This window comes from Ictidomys tridecemlineatus, chromosome 5, assembly GCF_052094955.1.
Source record: "Ictidomys tridecemlineatus isolate mIctTri1 chromosome 5, mIctTri1.hap1, whole genome shotgun sequence".
NCBI classification, from domain to species: domain Eukaryota; kingdom Metazoa; phylum Chordata; class Mammalia; order Rodentia; family Sciuridae; genus Ictidomys; species Ictidomys tridecemlineatus.
Window position 1 is genome coordinate 93,652,595 of NC_135481.1, and position 27,377 is coordinate 93,679,971.

Sequence of the window (27,377 nt, forward strand, 5' to 3'; positions counted from 1 at the left end):
GTTTAAGCTTTTATAAAACTACAGTAGCCAAAATGATATGACCCTGGCATAAAGATAGACAAATAAACCAATGGAATAAATCTGAAGCAAATAAAACAAACAAAAAAATGAGCAAAAACGTGAAGGGACATTTTTTCAAGGGTCCTGTATAAATGGCCAACAATCATATAAAGAGATGCTCAAGCTGGGTGCAGTGGTGCATGCATGAGGATCACATTATAGATAGGAGGATCATGAGTTCAAAGCCAGCTTCAGCAAAAGTGAGGGGCTAAGCAACTCAGTGAGACCCTGCCTCTAAATAAAATACAAAATAGGGCTGGGGATGTGGCTCAGTGGTTGAGTGTCCCTGAGTGACACCCTCCCTAAAAAAAGAAAGAGATGATCAACATCACTAAATCATCAGAGAAACGTCAATCAAAACCTCAATGAGATACAACCTCACACCCATTAAGAAGTCTATTACCAAACAAAATAACAAATATTGGAAAGAATGTGGAGAAACTGGAGCACTTGTGCACTGTTGGTGGGATTGTAAAATGGTGCAAGCACAATGAAAAACAATGTGGAGTTTCCTCTGTAAATTAAAAATAGAACTACTGTGTGATCCAGCACCTCCAATTCTGGGTATGTACCCTAAAGAATTGAAAGCAGGGTTTCAAAGAGGTATTGGTACACCCATGTTCATAGTACCTAAGAGGTAGAAGCAACACAAGTGTTCATGCAGAAATGAATGGTGATGCAAAATGTGGTATATACATACAATAGAATAGTATTCAGCTGTTAAAAGGAAGGAAATCCTGTCACTTCTAGCAAAGTGGATGAAACTTAGAGACATTTTATTAAACCAAAAAAGCCAATCACAAAAAAGAAAGAGAAATAGTTACTGTATGATTCCATTATATGAAGTATCTAGACTAGTCAAATTTGAATAAAAACAGAAAGTAGAATGGTGGTTTCCAGGGGCTGGTGGGGGTGGGGAGAGGGGAGTTGTTTTTAATGGGTATAGAAGTTCACATTTGCAAAAAATTCTCGAGATCTGTTTCACAATAATGTGAATATACTTAATAGTAGTGAGCTGTGCACTTAAAAAATGGTTAATAAGGTAAATTTCAGGTTATACTTTTTTCAAATAATTTTTTACTTAAATTATTTATTCTAATTTATTATACATGATGGCAGAATGCAATTCATTTCATATTATACATAAAGAGCACAATTTTTTAAGTCACTAATTATATACAAAGTATTTTCACACCATTCATGTCTTCCTACACGTACTTAGGGTAATGATGACTAACTCATTCCACCATCATTCCTACCCTCTTGTCCCTTCCTTTCCCCTCCTTCCCCTTTGCCCTATTTAAAGTTCCTCCATTCCTCTCATGCTCCACCCCCGCCCCCCATCACCAGTATGGGTCAGCATCCTCATATCAAAGAAAACATTCAGCCTGTGGTTTTGGGGGATTGGTGCTTCACTTAGTATTATATTCTCTAACTTCATCCATTTACCTGCAAATGCCATGATTTTATTCTCTTTTAATGCTGAGTAATGTTCCATTGTCTGTATATACCAAAGTTTCCCTATCCATTCATCTACTGAAGGGCATCTAGGTTGGTTCCATAATTTAGTTATTGTGAATTGTGCTACTACAAACATTGATGTGGCTGTGTCCCTGTAGTAGGCTGTTTTTAAGTCCTTTGGGTATAACTGAGGAGAGGGATAGCTGGGTCAAATGGTGATGCCATTTCAAGAAATCTCCATACTGCTTTCCAGATTGGCTGTACCATTTTGCAATCCCACTAGCAATGTAGGAATGTGCCTTTTCCCCACATCCTCGCCAACTCTTATTGTTGTTTGTATTCTTAATAGCTGCCATTCTGACTGGAGTGAGATGAAATCTTAGAGTAGTTTTGATTTGCATTTTTCTAATTGCTATAGATGCTGAACATTTTTTTCATATGTTTTGTTTTGTTTTGTTTTTGTGTTAAGCTTTTTGAGTGCTTCATGTATCCTAGAGATTAGTGCTTTATCTGATGTGCTTGTGGTAAAGATTTGCTCCCATTCTGTAGGCTCTCTCTTCACTCACTGATTATTTCTTTTACTGAGAATAAGCTTGTTATGCTTTCTTTACCATACTTTTTTTTTTTAAGGCTCCAGGTGTTAGGGGAAGATGGAGTTAATGTTTAATGGGTACAGAGTTTCAATTTTGTAAGATGGAAAGAGTTCTGGGGATGGGCAGTGTTGATGGTTTCACAACGATGTAAATGTACCTAATGCCAGTGAATTGTACACTTAAAAGAGGTTTTAAGATGGTAAATTTTGCTGGGCACAGTGGTGCATACCTGTAATTCCAGCAGCTCAAAAGGATGAGGAAGAAGGATTTTGAGTTCAAAGCCAGCCTCAGCAAAAGCGAGGTGCTGAACAGCTCAGTGAGACCCTGTCTCTAAATAAAATACAAAAAGGGGCTGGGGGTGTGGTTCAGTGGTAAAGTGCCCTTGAGTTCAATCCCCGATAACACCCCATAAAAAAAAGATGATAAATTTTGCTTTGTGTATTTTAAGATCAAATAAAAAATAACCTATATAAATTAATCATAAATTCACTTTACTCCTACGTTTGTTCCACTTTTCCTGATGTAGCACCTTCAGAATCCATTACACAAAATATTTCCAAAGGGATGCCAGTGTAAGTAAGTGAAATACTGCAAAAAAGGTAGGGGTATGGGGTAAGTCACAGAAACACAGAAGGCTAAAAAACTAGATTTGAGACTGCATAGGAAGGAACAATGCCCCAAATCATTTCATCAAATAAATCATAAACCATTCATATGCCACTACCACCAAATTCTGTCATAAACAATATTGTCAATGCAGTCTGCAGTTCCTTTCCTCAAAAGATTAAAAACTAACAAAACACATGTGGTAATTGACAGAACAATCCTATGGAAACTTCCTATTATCAAAGTGCCTTCAAAGAAAATTGCAAGGACCCAATAATTTTTTAACATCTTAAAAATGCATTAATAATACTGTTCAGTTTTAAAAATGAGAAGTTAAATTTACAGAAAAGCAAGAAACCCCAAGAGTGTTGAGTTCCAAATTCCTTTCAATGCCCCAAATTTCATCTGACTTTTGTAATAAAAATGCATACTTTTATATATTATTGTGATCATTGGTCAATTTATCTCTTTTTATTTTTCATTTGATATTATACAAATGTTCTCTGAAGTTCTATTATATGGCTAGGTATAATGAAAAATATAGTGCCTACTGTTCTCTTAAAATAGCCAGCCTCTATGATGCCCACCACTATTCCCCACCTTCTGGTACTCACACTCTGTGGAGTCTCCTACCAACTTGTACCCAGGTTGGTCTGCATGACCAATACAATTCATCAGAAGTGATGATATGTCAGTTCTAATACTGGGTTGTAGGATTTTGGAGCTCTGAGATCTTACTCTGCAGGAAACCAGGTACCTTGTTGTGAAGACAGTCAGGAGCCTATGGTGAGGAATCAAGATGAAGATGTTCAGCCAATAGTAGAAACAGAGGCCTCCAGCAACAATGAGTAAACTTGGAACCAGAATCCCCTCCAGGAAAGCCTTCAGTCCCAGGCAACAGCTTAACTGAAACTTCTTAAAAGAATATTAGAGCTGGGGATAGAACTCCGCAGTTGACTACTTGCCTAGCATGTCCAAGGCCCTGAGTTTCATCCTAAGCAAAGCAAAAAGAAACAAACCCACAGAACATTAGCTAGAACTACCCAAGTAAAAGCTCCCACAGAATCTGTGGGATTGTTTTAAAAATAATAAATGAGCATTTTAAAAATGATAAATGAGCTGCTAAGTTTGGGGGCAATGTGTTTCACAGATGCAGATAACTAATATATATATATATATATATATATATATATATATATATATATATATATATATATATATATATATATATAAAACACTTCTATAGGGAAAAAGGAGAGAAAGAGAGCGCAGGAGAAAGAACGCATTCTCATGTATGCCATTCAGGCTGTAAAATGTTAAATGCTTGCAGACAGAAACTGTAGTTCAGACTGTCAGAGGTTCACATAAATTTATGAGAAATAGAACAGTTGCAAAAAAATTAACATGCTCACAACCTGACATACTTCACTACTTCACCCCTGGCCTAAGTAACAAAAATTCCCAACAAAAAAGAACAAAAGAATGAGTGTTTTTTAGGCAGGGGGGCATGATTTGGTTATTGACCACATGTAACAGCAACCAACATGGTTGCAGTAGGTCATGAATGAAAAAGGCAAATACCTGAAAAGGAACATACAAGCCAATATTTTTTGGATTATAAGCAACAGCTCAAAGTAGCTTAAGTATAAAGACAATTCATTGGTTCACATAATTGGGAAGCCCAGGGTTGTATCTATCATTAAAAAATCACTGGATCGGGCTGGGGCTCTAACTCAGTGGTAGAGCTCTTGCCTAGCAAAGGTGAGGCATTGGGTTCGATCCTCAGCACCACATTAAAAAACCAAACAAACAAATTAACAAATTAACAAAATAAAGAACTTAACTGCTATTGCTAGAGCTGTCTCTCCCTCACCTCTTTTTTAAAAAAATTTTTATTGTAATTTATTATGTAAAATATATGACAGTGGAATGCATTACAATTTATATTACACATATAGAGCACAATTTTTCATATCTCTGGTTGTATACAAAGTATATTCACACCATTCATGTTCATACTTAGGATAACGAAGTCTGTCTCATTCCACCATCTCTTTTACACCCTTTGCCCTCTCCCTTCCCCTCCCTCCCCTTTTCCCTATCTAGAGTTCATCTATTCCGCCCATGCTTCCCCCTCCCAACCCTACTATGAATCAGCCTCCTTATATCAGAGAGAACATTTGGCATTTGTTTTTTTGGGATTGGCTTAAATACTTAGCATTATATTCTCCAACTTCATCCATTTACCTCCAGATGTCATGATTTTATTCTTTTTTATTGCTGAGTAATATTCCATTGTGTATATGTACCACATTTTCTTTATCCATTCATCTACTGACAGGCATCTAGGTTGGTTCCACAGTTTAGCTATTGTGAATTGTGCTGCTATACTCACCCATGTGGCTGTATCTCTGTAATACCCTGTTTTTAAGTCCTTTGGGTACAGTCCAAGGAGAGGAATAGCTGGGTCAAATGGTGATTCCATTCCCAGTTTTCCAAGGAATCTCCATACTGCTTTCCATTGGCTGCACCATTTTGCAGTCCCCCCAGCAATGTATGAGTGCTTTTCCTCCCACATCCTTGCCAACACTTATTTGTTGTTTGTATTCTTAATAGCTGCCAGTATGACTGGAGTGAAGCAGATGGCATGACTATACTAGACCTTAAGCTATACTACAGAGCAGTAGTAACAAAAATAGCATGGTATTGGCACCAAAACAGACTAGTAGACCAAGGGTACAGAATAGAGGACACACAGAGACTAACCCACAAAATTACAATTATCTTATATTAGACAAAGGCACCAAAAACATGCACTGGAGAAAGGATAGCCTCTTCAACAAATGGTGCTGGGAGAACTGGAAATCCATATGCAACAAAATCAAATTAAACCCCTATCTCTCACCATGCACAAAATTCAACTCAAAGTGGATCAAGGACCTAGGAATTAAACCAGAGACCCTGCATTTAATAAAAGAAAAAGTAGGCCCAAATCTCCATCATATCGGATTAGGCCCCTACTTCCTTAATAAGACTCCTATAGCACAAAAATTAGAATCAATAATTAATAAATGGGATGAATTCAAACTAAAAAGCTTCTTCTCAGCAAAAGAAACCATCAGTGAGGTGAACAGAGAGCCTATAACTTGGGAGCAAATTTTTTCCACTTTCACATCAGATAGAGCACTAATCTCTAGCATATATAAAGAATTCAAAAAGCTAAAAAACCAAAATAACAAATAAACCAATCAATAAATGGGCCAAGGAACTGAACAGACACTTCTAAGAAGGTGATAAACAAACAACAAACACATGAAAAAATGTTCAACATCTCTAGCAATTAGAGAAATGCAAGTCAAACCTACTCTAAGATTTCATCTCACTCCCTCACCTTTTTTTTGCTCTATTGTATTTCCTTTTTTTTCAGATAGTCCTTCTCCAAGTACTGAGCAAGATGACCACAGATAGTCCCAACCTCAGAGCCTCCCAACTTAATAACCCAGCTGGAAAAATAAACTTTCTCTCAATGTCTGTGTATAAATCTCAGGGAAAACTGTTTCTAGTCGGTTTGTGTTGCCCCCCGCCCCACCCCCACCTCAAACCAATCATTATGATGCAGGAATTGGGAGTAACAGGATTGGTCTGGCCCTGGAATATGTACTAGCAAGCGGGAGATGGCATGGGTGCCAGGAGTGAGCAGACACCGGAGACTGACAGTTCCAGATCACATGGAAGAGGGGAAGGAAGTGAGCCCCAAGGAAGGGGTGCTAGCAGATCCAAATAACTAGCCCCCAAATGTGAGTATAATTGACACAGGCGGTGAGGAGGCTGGCGTGGTAAGAGTGAGTAGGGAGAAGCACAGAGACCTTATTTTCTAAACAAGGCCAGGCTGGAGGCGGTCTGTAATTATAGAGTTTGTTGTTGGGGTGATGGAGGGAGATGGGATGGATTAAAATATGAAGCTCATAATGACTACATCTCTGTATCCCTCTTTTCCACAGAGAGATATTTGAAGATTAAATGTGAATAAAAATGGATGATGAGAATGCTTCAATTTTCTCAGGTAAATCATGAAGTTCGGTGCCATTAGAAAACCATCTCCAAGATAGTTTTGATTTGGCTAGGCTGTGACCAAGCCTGAAAAGCTCTGATGGTATAAAAGAAATTGAAATACGTGTGTCACATTTGCTCAAGAAAGGGAGCTAAAGGAAGAGACAAAGCAGCATCAGCCATCTGGTTAGGAGGCATGCAAGCTGCTGAGTGAATTTGGAAATAAAAGGGGGCTTTAGTCTCCTAAGAGGGGTGGGCAGTGTAAGAGTCAGAGATTCCAAGAAACAGAAAGGAGGTCAAGAGTCAGGACAGATACAATGCTTTAAACCCCTAAATCCAGCAGGAGCATTATGCTTTCCTGTTGCTTACTTACCACACAGTTCTTTCCTTCAAAATAGTCCTACCCAGTCTTCTCTAAAACATCTACCAGCGTACCTCTGCAGGGAGAAGCTATTCCAGGAGTTGTGTGACCGTCCATAGGATGCATTGCCATGAGTCAGAGCTTACCTGTTAGGAATTAAGGAAGAGGTTGTGATGACATGGGACCCAACGACCATGATTCTTAGAAACCTGCTGGGGCTCAATCCTCTTTCACCTCTGAGAAAGAGGTTCATGAGGAAGCAGCACATTCAAGGGTCACTAAGATGAGAGATCAGATACCATTTTTGCATTCATCTGAATAAATGCTCAATTTATTGAGAGTGCGGAGGTCTGGGAAGCGAAGTCTTCAAGGGTCTTTCCCTCCCTGTGACACACCAAAATCATCTCACCCTGGGTACTGCCACATTGGACAAGAAATCCAGTCATGCATGGTGGTGCACATCTCTAATCCCAGCTCCTGGAGGGAGTGAGGCCAGCCTGAAAAAATCAGTGAGACCCTGTCTCAAAATGAAAAATAAAAAGGGCTGGGGGTGTACCTCAGTGGTAGAGCACCCCTGGGTTCAATTCCCAGTACCAGAGGGTAAAAAAAGAAAGAAAATAAGAAAAATACAAAAGAAAGAAAAGAAAGCAATAAAAGTCTGCCCGGCTATGTGTTTAGGGAAAAGAAGACAAGAGGTCAGATTCTAAGAAGAGGCCCTGACTCACCTTACCTATTCCTGATATACGAAGTAGAAGAGAAAGCTCAACAGGGATTGGTACCGCTCTTGTTAAGTGTGGACCACTTTATTTCCTGGAATCTGACCAACACTGCTGAACACTCCTCTGGGGGAAAAGGTGAAAACTTGGAGAGAACACTAGCTCCAACACTAGCTCCTCCTAACAGGCACCATGGACCAACAGGATCAGCATTGCCTGGTAGCTTCTTAGAAATACAGAATCGTGGACTCCGGCCTACACCAACGGAATTAGAGAACTTCATTTTTTTAATAAGATCTCAAGGCAATTCATACATATGTTGAAGTCTGAGAAGCACCGCTTTTCTGACTCCTAAACATATGCTCAGGTTTTCTGTCATTTGGATCTTTGATCATGTCCTAAATTAGTGCTCTGCATATGGTCAATAGATAATGAAAGAAGGTTTGAGAAATTCTCACTGACGCTTATTTACTTCCATTTGAAGGGAAGAGATCATTTTTGAGAAGCTACAACACACCAGTCAGTGGCTCAGACAGAGACAGAAGTGTACTAAAAACAAGCAAATAAAACATTTTCAGATGCACACAGAGCTCTGCCGAGTAGGACAGATGGGCATAGTAATTCTCCTCTCACTCCATCCTCCCGCCCATAATATTTCCCTCCTTCTTCATTCGCATTCTCTTTTATGTGAGCTAGTACTAAGCTCTTGGGTTGAGTCTGCTTTGTACATAGTGTTGTACCACGTGGGTTACAACACTATGTACAAAGTGTTGTATCTTGCAGCCCTGCCCTCAAAGTAAAACTCTCAGAATGGGATACTATACCACTGAGCCGGGACATAGGGCTGGGAGGGGAAGCAATTGTAGCACATCGATAATTGTCTCACCTTTAATGATGGTGACCATCCGGTCCTGGTAACCCAATGCATGTCTTATTTCTGACAGTACCAAATCCCAGGCCTGGAGTTCATCCAACAATTGTCCTCTGTGTCCCTTCCTACCTGAGGAACTTTGCACACTGGTAATGATGAAGATTCAGAGCACCCAACCCCAATTTCTTCTCTCTGCTCAACCGGATAGATCACTTGGCAAATATGTATGGATTAACTGGAGTTCTGCCACAACATTATGGGATCCAATGATGACAGAATTTAACCAGCAACAAAATTACCACCTGTTGAACACTCACAAGGTGCTTGGCAACCACCCTATAAGGCAAGCACCATCCCCCACTTAATAAGTAGGGAAATTTGAGGTTGTCTAAAGTTGAATAACTTGTCCAGGAAATAGTAAAGATAGATTTCCAGCCCACACCTGCCTGAGTCCAAAGCTTCTTAAACACTGAACCATAGGTTGGCTCAGTGAGAAGAGAATCATTTCCCTCTCTGAGGCTAATGTGAGAATCAAGTGAGATTGAAGACAATAAAGCACTCAGAAAAGTTAGGTACTCAGAAAACATAAGGTATAATTTAGTACCTTAAGAGTGTGTCCAGCTGGGTGTGGTGGCACATGCCTCTAATCCCAGCAGCTTGGGAGGCTGAGCAGGAGGATTGCAAGTTCAAAGCCAGCCTCAGCAACTTAGCAAGGCCCTAAGCAACTCAGTGAGACCTTGTCTCTAAATAAACTACAAAATAGGGCTGGAGATGTGGCTCAGCGGTTGAGTGCCCCTGAGTTCAAAGCCTAGTACCAAAAAGAAAAAGAAAAAAAAAAAAAAAAAAGAACGTGTCCAACCAAAAGCCTTTAATTTTTTAAAAACAGCAACTACACTTGTGAAAAATATTCACCTGAAAAGATAATTCCAGTTAATCTGATATATGTTTTTATTTATCAAATTAGAAAATATTTTTAACAGGTTCATCCTTTATATTGGTAAGAATGCTGCAAACCTGTACATTACTAGTAGAAGCACAAGTTAGTTCCACCTTTCCAAAAAAGCAAATTGGTAATAGGTTTCAAGCCTTTCTTGGTTATCACAGGATGATTCCCAGATCTGCACCCCAAGCTGTACATTGTCACATAGATGTATTCTTTATTAATACTTTGATATGATTTCTACCAACTGTTTATTATGTGCCTGTATTTCTACAGTATTCTTTTAACAAACATCAGTGGTATGAGAAAATACATGTAATTTGTTCCTGACTTTTAAAACTATATATTATATGTGATTGAATATTCTTTTAAAGTTTATTTTTTTTTTTTGGTAGTTGTAGCTGTTGTTGTTTTTATTGTTGTTTGGTGCTGGAGATTATACACAGGGCCTCATTCAAGCTAAGCAAGTGGTAGCTCTACCACTAAGCTACCCTCCCTAACCCCTAAAGTGTCATTTTAATGGTTGTATAATATTCCCTTGTGTGTCTGTGCCATAATGTATGTAGCCAGTTTTTTATGTCTAATCAGATGTTACTATTATAGATAACACTGAAATAAAAATATAGATACTTCATATGGAGTGGTTAATTTGTGCCGAGCACTGTATTAAGCACTTCATCTATAATTATTGATTTAGTTCTCATAATGACCTTGTGAAATTGTGCCATCATTATCTCCATTTTGAACACCAAGTCACAGAGACTTGCCTAAGATCACACCAGTAGTAAGCAGCATATCTGGGACTTTATTCAAGCAATCTGGCCCCAGAATCTATGCTCTTAACTCTCTTTATATTCAAAATTTTGTCCTAATTTTTTCCTTATAAGGAATTATGTCAATTTTTAAGAAACGTGTATGTGTGTGTGTGTGTGTGTGTGTGTGTGTGTGTGTGTGTGTTTCTGGGGATGGAACCCAGGGCCTCATGTAAGTTAATCAACACTCCACCCCTGAACTGGTATCCTGAAGGAGGGAAGGGCACTTAAAATATGCTTAAAATTCTTCACTTCCTACAAAATCTAATCCAAATTCTTCATCCAAAAGCCTCCATATGGGATGGGAATGTAGCTCAGTGATAGAGTGCTTTGCCCAGCGTAAGTGAGGCCCTAGGTTCAATCCCCAGTACTGCAAAAGAGCTAGATTAAAAATTAATTAAATTAAAGTTTCCATAATTCATCAGAACAATTTCCCAGTACTTAGGCCACAAAATCAAACCACTGTGTTCTAAATACACCCGAGATTTCAGACCTCATGATTCGTCTGGGATATCCTCACTCTGGCTGATATGTCACTCTCTTCTATTTTCTTTTGTCCACCTCCTACTCGACTTTCAAGGCCCTCAATGTTATTTTGTCCATAAAGCCTCCGGATCCTTCTCTACTCAAGAAGCCACCTCCCCCACTCCTCCTCAGGGCTGCACCGCACTGTCTTGTTCCTCCCCAGTGACACTTTCCATTCTACCTGGAGCGGTGATTGGTGGTTGGCTGGGGGTTTCTTGTGGGCAGGGGAGTAACCTGCTTATCTCCGTCTGCCTGTCCCAATCCCCAACAGACAGCTGACACTTGGGGTTGACTGAAAAAAAAATGAAGGAAGGAAGTGAGCCTCCTAAGGAAGGGCACGGAACTGTCTAGTAATGGAAACTGGAACCGCAAACCCGCCAAGCCCGATGACCCACAGTAACAGGTGTTTCCATCTCTGGTGTCTGTGATTCATCTGCACGGCTGCGCACTCACACAGCGTAAGCCTACCGTCTCCTGGAGTACAACGCCCCACACGCAGACGTGCACACCGTGTTCGGGCCGCCCTGGAGACACACCTCAGCGACAACCAGGATCCACGAAAAAGGAAACCCTGCACCCTTAAGATATTAATGCCTTACTGCCAAAAGAAAAAAAAAAAAAAGCCCCAACAAAACAATACAAAAAACCAAGAAGCTATGGTTGTGCCTACTTCTCTTGCTCACCGCTGCATCTTTTGAGTTTTTAAGAAATCTATGCATGCATCTCGTTGCTGCCCTCCTACACACACACACACACACACACACACACACACACACACACACACACACACACACACCACCCTTCCCCCATTCCTCTCTTTCAGACTAGGCGCGCCTGCGAGGACTGGATTGAATGGGAAAGAGCGGGGCCGTCTTTGTCATTAATTCTCCCCTCCTTGGAGCCAGCCAAGCTTCTTCCGGGTCAGTGGCAATCACCGCCACCCCAATTCGAGCCCGCGGATCCCCCAAACCGATCACCCCGGAGCGCGCGAGGGCCGGGTCGCCACCGGCGGCAGGTTGCGGAGGGGAGGAGGGCGGGGAAGAGGGCGGGCGGCGCGAGTGGGGGAGGGAGGGAGGGAGGGAAGGAGGGAAGCCATCCGAGGGGGAGGAGAGAGCAGCCTCCCGCAGCTGACGGGGAGAATGGGAGTGCGGGGCGACAGACCGCCGCAGGGTGTCACGGCCGCTGAGAAGCCGGAGAGGCGCGGGGCCAGCGCCCGCCGCTTTTAAACCCGGGAGGGCGCGGCGGCGGCGGGCGGATCGCGGCGTGCTCGGGCGGCGGCCGAATGGAGAGGAAGGGCTCGGCGGCCGGGGCCAAGGGGAACCCGAGCCCGCCCGCGGCCGGCGAGGGGCAGCGGCCGTCGCCGCCAGTGTGCGTCCCGGGAGGCAGCGGAGGAGCCCCCGCGCGGGGCCAGGCTGGGGCGGCGGCCGAGCCCGCCGAGCTCATCCGGCGCGCTCAGGAGTTCAAGAGCCAAGGGGCGCAGTGCTACAAGGACAAGAAATTCCGCGAAGCCATCGGCAAATACCACCGGGCGTTGCTGGAGCTGAAGGGGCTGCTGCCGCCCCCCGGGGAACGGGAGCGGGACTCGCGCGCAGCCTCCCCGGCCGGGGCCCCCAAGCCTGGCCGCCTCTCAGAGGAGCAGAGCAAGACGGTGGAAGCCATCGAGATCGACTGCTACAACAGCTTGGCAGGTGAGCCGCGCCGCGCCCCCGGCCCCTCCTGCTGCCCCCGGGGTCTGAGGCCCGTTCCCCGTCCCTGTCCCTCCTGCGTCCGGACCGCTGCGGCGCACCCGCGGTGCAGCCTCTGGGGCTGTGACCGTGCCGCTCGGGGAAGGAAGGAACCTGGGAGGGAGGCGCTTTGGAAAAAGTGTGACTTTCAAGATGATGCCTCTCAAAGGCCTTAGACATCTCACGTCCTTTTCTTTGCATACATCGCAAATCTCCCATTTAAATGGCTGGACAAACAGAAGGCGATTTAACTGGCCTGGCGACGGCTGCTACTGCTTACCAGTGGACTTGGGTCCAAAATGCAGAAGCGGCGCCCTAGGTGGGGCCCTGCAGCCGCTGCTAACCCAGCGTTTTCTTTTGGGTGGGTCCTAAGGACGGGCCCACGCACCTGTCCACTGTCCTCAGGTACCATTGGCTCCAAAGTTGGCCATCACCCTCCAACCCCAACTAACTGCATCCCTTTGAGTAAGGTTCTTTTGCAAGTTCTTTGACCCCTGTAGCAAAGGGGAGTTTGACACAATGCCTTTCCAATCTTGAGCAAAATGGATTCCAAAATGCCACTTTCTTCTTTCTGAGCTCCCCTGGAGCTCCGGGTTGCCAGGTGAAGACAGAAGTCTCAAAGGAAACCCAGTTCACGTTTGGTCTTAAGCTTTGCTGCATTCTTTTTGCTCTCTTCTGAGCTAAGAATAGATGTACATCCAGAGTTCACTTTGGGGATGAGGTCAAAGTCAGCCATTTACAAAATTTAATTTAGGCACAGAAAATTCTAAGTCCCTAAAACAAAAACAAACAAACAAAACAACAACAACAAAGACTCTGGATCTTCCCAAGGCCTTCTGTGAGAAGGTGAGAGTTGTTGGAAGTGGCAACAGCTTATATTTGAAGTGCTCTCTCTTCTCCTCCTACCCACTTTGGTAGGATTTTAACATGGTCAAGCTTCCCTAACTAAATAAATGCCCATTTCTCCTAGTTCCTAACCCTTAAAGTTGCCTAAACTAGCTAGGGACTGTTAGAATAGGGTATATAGGTGTAATGTGACTGGATGTGGCTGGGATGGTGGATGTGCCAGGCACATGGGAGATGAAAATAAACAACTGCTAAGTCCGCTTGGTTCCCAAGTGCAGACCTGCTGTGTTCCCTTTGCAGTTTCTAGTACTCATTTACCTCTGTCTTCCCATAATGCTGTGTACAGTATCATCTTTAATCAGGTAAAACCCAGTCCAAGGAAGCACAGTGTCAAGTAGTTAACAAATTTAAAGGATGAATAGCAATAGTAATCTGTAGCAACTGTTGTAGAAATGGTGACACTGATAGCATACCACTAATAAAATAATAGCATCAAAGGATAGCACAGCAAAGATGGAATTTTTCAATCCATTATAAGATACAGTTTGACTCCTTTTATTTTCCATAAGTCTCTAGCATATTGTCTGATGCCTGATAAGTAGTTAAAGGGCAGAGCAGCTGTAGGTAGAGGGAGAGGTGCTCTGGATCACTAATGCAGTGGTTTCAAAGTGGTAATGGAACTTTATATTCAGTGTTATCCAGAACATTGGAGAACCACCCTTCACTCCATATTTTTGTTTACCAGCCAGTGGTTACATTTCTATGGTGAAACCAAAAATATGTCCTTGGTCAGGCCAGCCCAGCAGGCCTAGACTGAGATCTGGACAGCTCCTCCACTTCCTTCCCCACCCCCACACACTTTGGGGAACTTCAGTGGTGAGAGAATGGAAAGCAGCAGTAGCAGATTTCCCCATTTGCTGCTTTCTCTGGTGCCCATAAGTCTTCTTCAGTTTCCACCACTTATTATTGTTAATAATTTATTGTATGCATTATTAGGTACCCTACACACATTGACTTTTTAAATCTTTGTAATCTAAAAGAAATATATGATCCTCAGGTTTGCCTAGAAAACCCTAAGACTCCAGAGCCCTTCCACTTCATAGGCAATTCTCTTGTCATCACAATGTCTGTATTCTCTGGGCCCTTGTCTTCCATGAGCCCAGTCTCAGGTAAGCTGCTAAGCTCTACGCTTCAAAATTTCTTTAGGAGCTCTCAGCCCTGGTACCCAGGAGAAAGAACTGCAGTGCCTTGAATTCAAGGTTCTGATAGGGCTACACATTTCCAAATGTTGTCATGTTTCACAGAAGAATCACTTTTTGAGTTTTTAATCTTTAGGAGATGGGCAAAATCTGTATACTGTGTAGAAATTTAAGCCATTGGGAGGAAGGTTCTGCGGAGAAGTGTCTTTGGGGAGGATAGAAGTCTGATGTTGTTTTCCTTGGGGTAATGCATCAAATTGGTTACCACTATATCAGAAGTCCCAGCTAATAGCAAAGTATCCTTCCTTGTAAGTAATACTTACGATATGTGTTTCCTTTTAGAAAATACCAAAAAGTTTAAAGAAGTGAATACAAAATTACTTCTGATCTCACCACCTAGAGAAATCCACTGTGGTGTATTTCCTTCCTGTATTTTTTTTTTCTGCACATAAATGTAAAATTGTTTACAAAGCGGAGGCCCTCCTGTATGTACCATCATGTATCCTGCTTTTAATCCCACTTATGTTAGAAGCATTTTTATATCTTATTAAAATATTTTCCTAGTTTTAGATGGCAATCTAAACATTTTAAATGTGTGTTTACAGTTATTATTGGATAGAAAGGAAGGAAAGATGATCACTGTTGTTAGGGCCAGAACAGTGCTGCCTGGCCCATGAGATATCTTTTCCCCTGTGTGTCTGCTAAAAGGAAGGGGACCAGCAACTGCAGGCTCATTTTGGCAGAAAGGAATCTGACTCTTCCATCAGGCCTGTGATGCCAGCGAAACAGCCCAATGAGCTCCAGGTGGGAGCACACTGAACTTATTTTCTAAAGGTTCTGTCCTCCTTCCACACAAAGCCATGGATAGAGGGAGAGGCTTAGGATTTGGAAGGAACTCCAACTAGCCCAGAAGTACCTGAAGAATTAGACTATGTTGCTAAGGGCATCTGTCCTCCAAACAAGAGATAGCATGAGGCTTCTGGAAGAAATTTAAATTCAGTGAACCCTTGTACATTGACTGGAAACCTCCAAAGGAATAGCAAGGGGACAGCTAGAATGTGCTTAGAGATGTTAGCATAGAAACCCATTTGGTTGGCCTGAGGGACTGTAAGAAACTGCAGACAGTTTTCAAAATGCTCCAGGTCATGGTCTGCTCTAGCTTGGATTTGTTTTTGGTTGGGAGGAATCCAGCTAGTTGTGCAAGGCCCCTGAATGTGATTTTGCATGTCTTATTTTTAAGAATAATTTCAAGGAAAGAGATGGGGACCATTCTGTTCCTTCAGAATTCCAAATGATTCTGATATGATTATTAGAAAAGATATTCTGATCTGTCTGGAGAGACTTAGGGATCTGTCCTTACCAAGGCCACAGAGGAAGCATGTATTGGCCTGTTGAATGACTCTTGTTGTCCTTGAACTAGAAACAGGATTCCTCTGGGGCCTTGGAACCCCTTGAAGGGCAAAGCCTTTTGCTGCACATCTGTTCCTGTGGTGGCCCCATCTGGGGTCTGATCAAAGGGAGACAATGCATAATGACTTTGTTGGTATCCTCCAGTGATGTTCAAGACTCAAATGCCAGCAGTGGAGACCGATGCCAACAGAGCATGACACTGAAACTAAAGGCTGGGACTTGGGCCTCTATCCCTGGCATGCCTTGTGACCTTGAAAAGCCCCTTTCTCTTTGTTCTACCTTCATTTTTTTTTTTTAATCTATTTAGAGCTATGTCTGAGAGATTTTTGTTTGCTTGTTTATTTTACCAAAGGAGTAGAAAATATGTCTTGGTCTCAACTGAAGCCCCAAGACAGGGGTATGACAGGGCCTTGAAAGAAGTCCATGGTATGAAAAGGCCTGGGATGATACCTTCTGAAAAAAGGCTTCCTAGACAGATCTTGAAGCCACGGCCCTAGCATCAGGGCAAATCACAGAATTTGCAGGGTGCAGTGCAAAATGAGAACATGAGACCCCTTGTTCAATAAGCAGAGAAACCATGTCATTAAAAGTCCCAAAAGATAAGACTTTTTCCTTTCTTTCATGGTTTCTCTCTCTCATCTATTTTTTATTTGCTATTTAATATCACTACAAGTAAAGACAATTAAATTTTTAAATTATTGGCATCAATTTTACTATTTATTTGTGTTTTGTGCATGCCAGTTTTAAAGGAAAATATAAGAACACTTGTATGCGGAATCATAAAAAGCACACAATTCATATTTCATAGCTCATACATGCATAAGTAATTTATTCTTACTAGGACAGTGGAAATGCCACACCAAATTAACTTTTTTTAAAATTTATCTTCTTTGTGTGCCTACTTTATGGGCATATTTTTTAATTTTTTTAATTGCTTTTATTTTTTTTAAATACATGACAACCAAATGCATCACAATTCTTATTACACATATAGAACACAATTTTTCATAGCTTTGTATAAAAAGCATGTTCACACCAATTTGTGTCTTCATACATGTACTTTGGATAATGATGTCTATCACATTCCACCATCATTGCTAACTCCTTCCCCCTCCCTTCCACTCCCTTCTGCCCTGTCTAGAGTTCGTCTGTTCCTCTATGGGCATATTTTATATGCACACTTTCTGATGAGCAAGAGAAGGAAAAGGAGCTAGGAGGTCATCTTACCCTTTCCTTTTGTGTTGGCATTTTTAGCATAAGTGGTTGACTAGTAAGAGAAGTAACATAAATTGAGAAAGATGTGGTGGGGTTCCTTGGGCATTTGTGTTTCTTAGGACACTTCAGTTTCTTTCTGAATTTGGAGGAATTTCTGATTTTTTTTAATATTTATTTTTTAGTTGGACACAATACCTTCATTTATTTATTTTTATGTGGTGCTGAGGACCAAACCCAGGGCCTCTCATGAGATAGGCGAGCACTCTACCACTAAGCCACAACCCCAGCCCGTAATTTCTGATTTAATGGAAGACTGGGGCCTCTTGGGACTGTCAGCATGTTTATTTCCTTGTTATAGATGTAATACCTTTATCTTGTACTTACACTGAGTCTTGAACTCTCACGTGTCATGAGTCTGCAGGAATTCTGTGTTCATGGGGCATTGTAAATGCATACTTGGATGGGGCTATGGTCACACCTATTTCCTCTGCTCATGCCCATGTTGCACTGTTCCATAACATTTCACATACAAAACACAAGTTCAGTGATAAAACTATTAACGACTTCAAGAAGGCAACAGAAGTACATTAAACAGTTGAGAGCTCTTCTGAGTATGAGACCCTATACAGCTGCATCTGTGGCCCACTAATGAAGCCAGCCCTCAGTAGGGTACCAGAAAGTGAATAAATGTACACATCCCAGGTAGACAAAAATCGGATACAGACTCTGAGGCAGATTTCTAAAAACAATGGGTACTCTACAAAAACTGGTATAGAAGCAGAGAATCAAGCTTAGGAATTAGATGAATTACAAATGTATAAACTAGGCCTGGTGCAGTGGTGCACGCCTGTAATCCCAGCAGCTCCAGAGGCTGAGACAGGAGAATCGCGAGTTCAAAGCCAGCCTCAGCAACAGCAAGGCGCTAAGCAACTCAGACCCTGACTCTAAATTCAAAATAGGGCTGGAGATGTGGCTTAGTGGTCTAGTGTCCCTAAGTTTAATCCCTGGTACCAAAAAACAAAAACAAAACACAAATGCACAAACTAATTAATGGAAAGGAGGTCAAAGCTAGAGACAAGCAGTAACCTTGTAGCTGGAAGATAAGTTTTGGGGGTCAGGACTGGTCAAAGGAAGGGGGAAAAGAGGGGCTCTTGCTAAAATGCTCAGCTGGGATCCTGCCACTTGGAAGAGAGAGTTTGGCCAAACGTTGTTGATCCAGGACAGTTTTTTGGATAGTATCTTGGCCAATAAATCTTAAGGACCCTGTAAGTGTAGCTTCTAAGACCATCCTCCAAGGTAAGATGTGAGAGTCAAAACTTGGAGAATGCTTTCAGGGAAGGTACTGGGAAGGATATTTTGAATTTAGACTTTGGCTGAGTTTCTGAAATTTCTTAGTCCACCTCCAATGGCAACAAGTTAAGTGGCTTTGATCCAGAAACTCTTTAGGACACCTCAAAATCAGACTCCCTACAGCCAAAATAACCAAGAGCAACCCATCCAAGATAAAGATTTGGCTGAAATGCAGACAGAGAGAATGATCAAGATGCGGAGAAGCATAGAGCTGCTCCTAGAGCTTCCCAGGTTTAGAGTGACCTCCAGATACAAGTTCTCTCCTTCCGGCTATTCTCTTTCATCACCCGTCTGTGCCTACTACAGACAGCTAGGGTGAAAACAACGGATTTCAAACAACCTACCAGAGGATTCCCAATTCCATCTGGGATGTCAGATGTCCATGTTTGGAACAGAGTTTTCCATTTGCACCCAAAATGATTAGTGTGGCTCAGTCCCAACCACTGAGCAGCAAACACACGTGCTCTAGCACAAACAGTGGGTGGGATCAGACATAAAAAGACCAAAAATAATACTACAGAAGATTAAAGCAGTTGAGCCTTCCCGGTGAGATTGCACTGCCTTGACATCCCACATTAGCAGTGTAAAGATCATTACCCGTCTCTTGTTCACATATGAAATTTCATGTCAGCATCAAAATGAGACTATCTTCAGTAGGACATAAAACCAACAGTTCCCAGCTTTGTTTTGTTGTTTTGTTTTTAAAGAAAGCAGGATTTTAAGAGCCAAGAAGAGTTGATTTGATCTAGAAAAGTCCCAGGTTGGAATAGATCCAAATGGACCTTCCTTCAGCTGTCTGCCTACAGGACTTTAAAAAGAGCATCCCAATCTCATATAGGGTGTACCCAGAGAAACCTTGTGACACCACTGCTTCCCTTTCATGTCTTTTCCATATGGAAAGAACAAAAGTGCAATGTGGTGTTAATTAGTAGCTCAAGAGTTATGAAAGTCAAAATTGTGATGGAAGATCTGGGTATAACCCCAAATCTTAAGCAGGTGCATGAATTTCCTTGTCAAGATTGCCAGCTTGTCATCCATCATGAGCTAGGCAATTATGACAATAGGGGTACTCACCACCACCTAACATGAACATTTGACAACCACCGTTGTCAAAACAATAACCCTAAGCATAATAAAAGTAACAGTAACGACAGAGAAGACTACCACGATGAGCTGGCACATAATAGATATTTCACCAATGTGTTTACAATGAATGAAAATGCCTATCCCAGCATCTATCTCATGTTCAGGAGCCAATAAATCAGTCATTCCACTAATATTTGTTGAACACCTACTAGGTTCTAGGTTTGGGGGCTAGATGGAGACCAGTGAAAATGATGGGCAAGATCCCTGCCTTCAGTGAACTTGCATATTTATAATTTCAGTTCATCTTCTTCTCTTATATCTTTGTAAGAGAAAACTCAATCTTAGGGCTGGAATTGTGGCTCAGAGGTAGAGCACTTGCCTAGCACGCATGAGGCACTGGGTTCGATCCTCAGCACCACATAAAAATAAAGATATGTGTCCACCTGTAATAAATATTTGAAAAAAATCACTAATTAAAAAAAAAAACCCTCAGTCTTGGAACAGTTAAATCATTTGCCCATGGTCACATAGTACCCTGTGACAAACTGGGGTTTCTTACCTGCTAGGTCTGTAATTCTAAAACCTGCAATTTTAGCCACTCACCCTACAGCTCCTTTCTTAGGAACTAAAATTTTCCTCCTTGAAATTTCTCTTGATCCATATTCTCCCTTGGAAGTAACACGGAATACATCTCCTTCCTGTTACAAGGACAAGCCTTGACATTTTGAGGACAGCTTCCGTGCCCATCCTCTAATCATTTCTTCTGGAGATTTAAACATCCCTTTACTGTACTTGTGCCTTGTGGGTTAGGATTCCCAGTTCATGGCCATCCTGGGTGGAAGTGTCCTGCATTCTGGAAACAGGTCATGGTGTCCCTAGCTCCTCCCCTGTCACTAAAAAGGTGACCTAATAAAGAAGAAGGAGGAGCCCATGAATCAGACACTTAACGGGCATAGAAACTGCAGAAGCCCCCCACCCCACCCCCACCCCCACCCCCGCACCTTTATCTCTTCCCATCCCCCCTTGCTCCCGAATGTGTGGATTCCAGTTAGGAAGGCTTGAGAAATTTAAGTGTAAGTGTGACGAGTAGGCATTCATTTCAGCATTAACCAAGGCACCCCTGAGGAAATGCAAGGGATGTGTTCTTTGAAGATTGAAATGTCCCCCATTCTCTTCAAACATCCCGTTCTTTAAGGACACATCAGAAGTATGGCTTAGTGTAAAGGGACCTGGACGATAAGTGCGGTCTCTGACTTGCTGTGCATCTCTGGGGCCTAAGAATTTTACCTCTTGGGTCATGGTTTTCTGATTTATAAAAGCGCAGGGTTGGATTCCAAGATCTCCAAGGTCCTTTCCAGCTCTTAAAAGATAAATTCTCCATCTTATTCTTTGCTGAACTCTGTGGCCATTACAACATTACATAGAATGGAGTAGTTCTATGTGTGCTTATAGAGACCAGTCTCCAAAAACTAAGAGAACTTTAAAAAGGCAGAGGGTAGAACAGTGTTTGATCTGACTTCCTTTATATAAAATTTAAAAAGGTAATATATATATATATGCTATTACAGTATTTATATTAGAGAAGATTATCTGAATCATACCAGGGAAGCAGTTAATAGGTTACCTTTGAAAAATGAAGCTAGGCAAAGAACTGCAGTGAGACTTCATCTTTTTATTTTAAATCTTTCTGTCATGTTTGACTTTTCTCGCTATATTCCATATGACTTGAACTTTTTTAATAGAAGTGATGGACATGGGTTATCTATGTAGAGAAATTATGAGTGCTTTTGCTTTATTTTTTTTTTTTGAAGAAAATCTAACGAATAAATGCAGTTTTTGCTTCTATTCTGCTACTCTTACCTAAGGCTTGACTATCCTTGTCAATAGCACCAAAGATGTCAAACAAAGTTATCCCAGGACCCATAAGAGGACTCATGCCCTTTTCTGCAGTACCCACCACCCCAATCCACATTCCGAGCTAGATCCCAGGAGCATGGTACCCCGTGGAATAGGGGGATGCCCCCTCTCGATTCCATTGCATATTAGCAACAATTTGATCTCCTGGTGAGGCAGGGTAGAGAGTTGGGTCAGAGCCTGTGCTTTATAAGCTGGTCCTGAACATGAACGATGGGTCTCTAGTGTTTGGGAAAGGATGGTATGAGAGTGCATCCCTTGCATCAGCCCCTGTATTATGGAGATTTGCCTACAGGTGGCTCATAAGGAGCAGCCAGGTCACCCAGAAAGAAGCTCACTGATGATGGATCTTCACTGGACACCTGCCACAGCTCCTCACAGCCCAAACCTAACCCCCTGTTCATCTCAAAACGCAGAGTGGAGGCCAGAGCTTTAGTCCAGGTTCTGCTGCCAAACTGCCTTGTAACTTAGCAAGTCCCATCTCTCATTTTCCCCCGTGGGTCAACATGGGGAGCTGGATCCCATGTTCTCCAAGTCCCCTTTCAGAAACATTGAACCATCTAGGATTCTGAAAGACTTCTAACCTTTCTCCCCAAGTTGGTCTTTCTCTTAGGAAACGGCCAGATTTCGGGAGAGAAATAAAAGACAAGCTCTCTTTGATGCCAGTTTTGCTCATATGCTGACAAACAACAATTAAAAGACAACAACTGAGATGTCCAACCCCACCCTTGCAACTTTTGGGGCATAAACCAAAACAGGGACCTCACAACCTCCAGTGATGTGGGTTCAGCATGAGGTTTCCGTGGGAAGGGGCTGAAATTGATACAAATTGCTATCTGAGCCCTGGAATCTAAATGGATGACCCCAAATATTACCCATTGCTGCTCCGTTTAACAATTCCACATTATTTAAAACTTCAGACCTTCTTCTGACCAAGTTGTCATTCAGCATCAGAAACCTGGCAATGTTGGCTATATTAGGGTGGGAAGTCCTGGTGGCAAGGAAAGGAAAACAAGCTTTTAAGAAACAGACAAGCCAGGGCAAGCCTTTTGGGGAACAGGTGCCAGCTAAATTATAATATCTCAGAGAGCGACCTGGGAATCCTGGGGAGCCTGAGCCAGATCTGAGTGTTTGGGTTTGTGATCCTGGGCATGTGGCACACAGCAAGTCAGAACTGAGCTTCTTTCTCTAATGGACCTGCACCCCCTGGTTATGGAGGCAACTCCTTGATAGTTCTGCAGGAAGGGCTGTATCCCCATGTGCGCCCATGGGGACAGGCAGGAAGAGACAGAACACAGAGGAAGAGGCAGCACCCCTATGTCCCAGGAGAATGGGAAATGGTCTTTACTTTGTGTGAGAGGATCTGCATTTGAATTCTGGTCTTCTCCACCCATTCCTCCATCGATCTGGGACAGGTCCAAACCTCTATCAGTTTCTGTGTCCATTAGAGCATGAGATACACCCCCACCCCCAGGATTGTGGTGGTGATTAAATGATAAAGGCTCCTATGGCTAGCACAGTGCCAGGCACATAACAGATGCTCAATAAATGATGATTGTGTATAAATCTGGCTACTGATATGTGTGAAGACAGAGAACAGTATATGGCCGGAAAGAAGAAAGGACCCAGTAATTGAGGCTGTGGGGAACATGGGAAGCAAGTGAGCAAACGGATGAGGCAGGAAAGGGGGATCAGGGAAGTTACATCTCCTTAAGTGACTTGGGAGGTGTGCCCGGTGTGATCCAATCGCCTTTGGGGTGGTCATTTCCTTCTGGGCCAGGGAGGCTGAGGGAATGAGGCTCCCTCTGAAGCAGATAGGCTCTGACAGAACCTGCCTTCAGGGGCCTGTGTCCCCTTCCATCTTTTCAGGATTCAGGTCAGTCCAGGAAGCATTTAGTAACTGCCAGGTTCCAGGTAGGGGGTGTCTCCAGCCTGAGAGTCTCCGAGATGGTGCCTGTTGTCAGTCACTTTCCGAACTCTGCCCCAGGATGTTTCCTGTCCCTTTCTTTGAACTGAACCAGCAGGGAGGGGGCTTCAGGTTCTCTCACAAGTGAGATCTGATTGGAGTCTGAGAGCGGAGAGTAAGGGCTTACTGGGAAGGTGCAGGCTGTGACCAGCTGGGTCCCCAGGGCAGCTTCGCCAGAAAGCAAGAAAGTGGACAGGAAGGAAGGGGAATGGAGGAAGGCAGAGGCCTGGGGGGGGGGGGGGAGTCATGAGGCTGGCACCTCGTGCCCGGACTGCCCATTAGTGCCAGCTCCCTGAGAAAGTCCTGGCCTCACCAGGCCTCCTGGGAGTGAGACCGCGGTTAATGTCCCTTGAGCCCCCAAATGGGTGCTCCTCCACCTAAATGCCCCCAGTCCTCTCATGATCCCAGATGTCCCCAGAGCAGTGTCCCATGAACAGGCAGTGTGTTGTCTGACTTCAGAATCGTTTTCCCCACCTCTTCCCCTGCCCCCTTAAACCCAGTAAGGTTTTTTTTATAGTTTCCAGTTACAAAAGTAAAACATTGTCATTTAGGTCTGGGAGTGCAGCTCAGTGGTAGCATGCATGCCGAGTGACATCCTCAACGCCAGAAGGTGATAATTGTAGAAGTCATTGAAAGTAGAAAATGAAAGGCCTGGGGATCTAGCCCAGTTAGTAGAGTGCCTACCTCACATGCGCAAGGCCCTGGGTTCAATCCCCAGCACCACAAAAAAAGAAAAAAAGGATAAATAGAACTCACTTGTCATCCACTACCCCAAGATGACAACTCTTACCTATTTTGATTTATTTGCTCCCAGTTTTCATATGTGTGTGAGTGTGTGTGTGTGTGTGTGAACCTTTATATTAAAAGCATCAGCTGGTCCACTTCAAGGTTCACCTTTCTCCAGTTTACTCAGGAGAGAAGAGGTTTGTCTCCCATATACTGAGGATACTTTGGCAACTGTCTCCTGGCCTCCTTTTCACCCCTCCACCCTGTAGGAGTTAAAATCTGGAGAAGGCTGTATGTGGCTTTATGCAAATACGATGCCATTTTATATAAAGAACTTGAGCATCCACAGATTTGGGATCTACTGGAGCCAATACTGGAGCCAGTCCTATGTGGATCCTAGTGGTGACTGGTTAACGGTTAAAACAATGGATGAAAAAGGCTGATCTAAAATCCTAGAAACTAAAGGCATTTATTGATAGTCCTTAAAGGGTGTTTGGGATCCGTTCAAGGGAGCTATAACACCAAAGCCTGAGATTGGTTCAGGTCTCTGCCTCCTGTCACGTGACCCTGTTCAACGCAGAAGGCGCCTGCCTGGTTGCCATGGCAGCTTACTTAGAAGTTATCCCCTGTACATCTCCTAACTCTCACTCTTGATCTTGACTTGATAGACAGAGGGAGAAGGCAGGAGTGGGGATAAGGTGTGACAGGTCGTCACCCAGGCTCACTGTACCTGAGAGTCAACCGAGGACACGGCTGTCACCTCGTCTCGCATTCCATGGTCACCCCCACACCAGGCTGCAGAGTTCCTCCAGGTTTAACCTGAGGCTCAGGGGTTCAGGTAGTGGATATCCTTATTCCTAAAACTCCTCTGGTCATAGACAACCGGGAATTTCTTTTCAGCCACTTACCTTTTCTGTCAGGTTCCTGCTACCTGCCAAGCTGTTGACCCTTTTTCTCCTCCTGCCCCCCCCTCTCTACTTCTCAGGTTTCCCCACTCTCAAATTCCCCTCCTTCCATATGCAGAGCAATCTTCACTATTTTTCGTATCTACCTGATTCGCCACTAGTGACCTCTATCTAAGCTTCACCGTGCCCACCTGAAGCAACTGAACAGAGTGTTCTCCTTGAAAAATATGATTTCTTCCATAAGAGGAACTCTGATTCCAGCTGTTACAAATTCTTCTCCCTGAGACAGACAGAACACACACACACACACACACAGACACACACACACTCACAGCATTCAAGTTGTACTGTACAAACTTTGACACCCTTCATTTTCTCTGGCGATATTTTCCATAGAAAACGTTTTTCAGTGTAGTTAACTTTGGGCAGTATGATTGTTGTGGTTCTTCTGTGTTCCGTTACATCAGTGTCCCACTATTTATCTCAGCAGTCACTGATGACACTTAGGTGATTTCTGACACTCTGCTACACATGGGGCTGCTGCAGAGGGGCACGGGTAGCTCTTTCTTCTCTTCACAGGAGCACCTACAACTAACTTATCCCCAAACATATATGATGACATGATAGAAGGAGCCGGGAGAGGCAATAGGAACAAGAGATGTGTCACCAGGGTCCTTGAGGATGAGTAGGAGAGGTGATCAAAATGGGGGAAGCCTTCTTTGATGTCCAAAAACAAACAAACAAAGAAACAGGATGTCGCTTTGGCTTCTGAGATTCCCCTCATTCCTGGCTCAGCATTTCTAATAATGGGCAAGACATGATCTTGGCCAGAGTTGACAATTAAAAGATAACATTGGGCACAGTTTTCTTCTGAATATTTCTGGTTCTGTGATCCTTATCACATTCCAAATGGCCTAACTGAGCTCTGGGAAGTTCCACTTTCAGACCCCAGAAGGGATATTAATAAAGACTCCAGAAAACAGGACTCCTGTCCCTTTCCCCGTGGCTCCTTCTCCATCACTCCAAGATCAAGAGTGAAAGTTAGGAGTCAAAGATGGGATAACTTCTAATTGTGCTGCCATAGCAACCAGGCACCCTCTGGAACAGTGTCACATGACTGACACCAAAGACAGGAGACAGCCTCAGGCTTTGACATTGCAGCAACTTGAGCAGATTCTAATGGCCCTTGAAGGACTCTCAATATGTGCCTTTGGCTTATAGGATTGTATTTAGACTGTCTTTCCACCCCTGCTTCTTCACTCTCGGCTTTAACAGTTCTACAGTCATCTCTATGGATCCACAGAGAATTGGCTCCAGTTTCCCCAGCAGGTACCAAAATCTGTGGATGCTCACGTTCTTTTTATAAAATGATATTTGCATAAAATCTACACACACACTTCTATACTTTAAATCATCTCTAGATTACTTATGAGACCTAATACAATGCAAAGAGTTGTTACACTGTATTATTAAGGGAACAATGACAAGAAAAAAGTATGTACATGTTCAGTACAAAAGTAGTTCTTTTCCCCTGAATATGTTTGATTCAGGGTTGGCAGAATCCATGGGTACAGAACCTGCAGACATGGAAGGCTGACTGTACTCACCAGCAGAGGGTGGATAAGAATATAAACTCCTTGAAGATATCAATATGTTTGAATGTTTTCCATTTTCCTTGTGAAATCCTGGGCACAGGCCATGGAGAGTGAAACTTTTTTTTTTCCTGGTAGCAGGGATTGAACCCAGGGATGCTTATCCACTGAGCCACATCCCCAGCCCAATTCTGTGTTTCATTTAGAGTTAGAGTCTCACTGAGTTGCTTAGTGCCTCGCTGTCACTGAGGCCGGCTTTGAACTTGCGATCCTCCTGCCTCAGCCTCCCAAGCCACTAGGATTACAGGCCTGCACCACTGTGCTCGTCTGAGAGTGAAACCTGATTGACTGAGTTTACTGACAGTATTGACCAGAATCATGGAACAATGGTGAGAGGGAAGCACATGCTCTGGTAGGTATCTCATTGCTTCGGCATCCATGTGAAGGAT

General features: G+C 43.0%; 1 protein-coding gene and 1 long non-coding RNA gene across 4 annotated transcripts in view; both read left to right on the forward strand.

Annotated features, from left to right (window-relative positions):
• Nucleotides 1-10,024, forward strand: part of LOC144377870 (uncharacterized) — a 30,759-nt gene extending 20,735 nt beyond the window's left edge. Inside the window, exons 2-3 of the long non-coding RNA XR_013439105.1 lie at nt 6,722-6,783; nt 8,792-10,024. This is a non-coding gene — a long non-coding RNA (uncharacterized LOC144377870). The remainder of the gene's footprint in view (nt 1-6,721; nt 6,784-8,791) is intronic.
• Nucleotides 10,025-12,078: 2,054 nt separating this feature from the next.
• Nucleotides 12,079-27,377, forward strand: part of Ttc9 (tetratricopeptide repeat domain 9) — a 30,926-nt gene continuing 15,627 nt past the window's right edge. For all 3 annotated transcript variants that reach the window (XM_078050431.1, XM_078050432.1, XM_078050433.1), the window contains exon 1: nt 12,079-12,683. In XM_078050431.1, the coding sequence (XP_077906557.1) occupies nt 12,278-12,683 (406 nt within the window). In that variant the 5' untranslated portion in view covers nt 12,079-12,277. The remainder of the gene's footprint in view (nt 12,684-27,377) is intronic.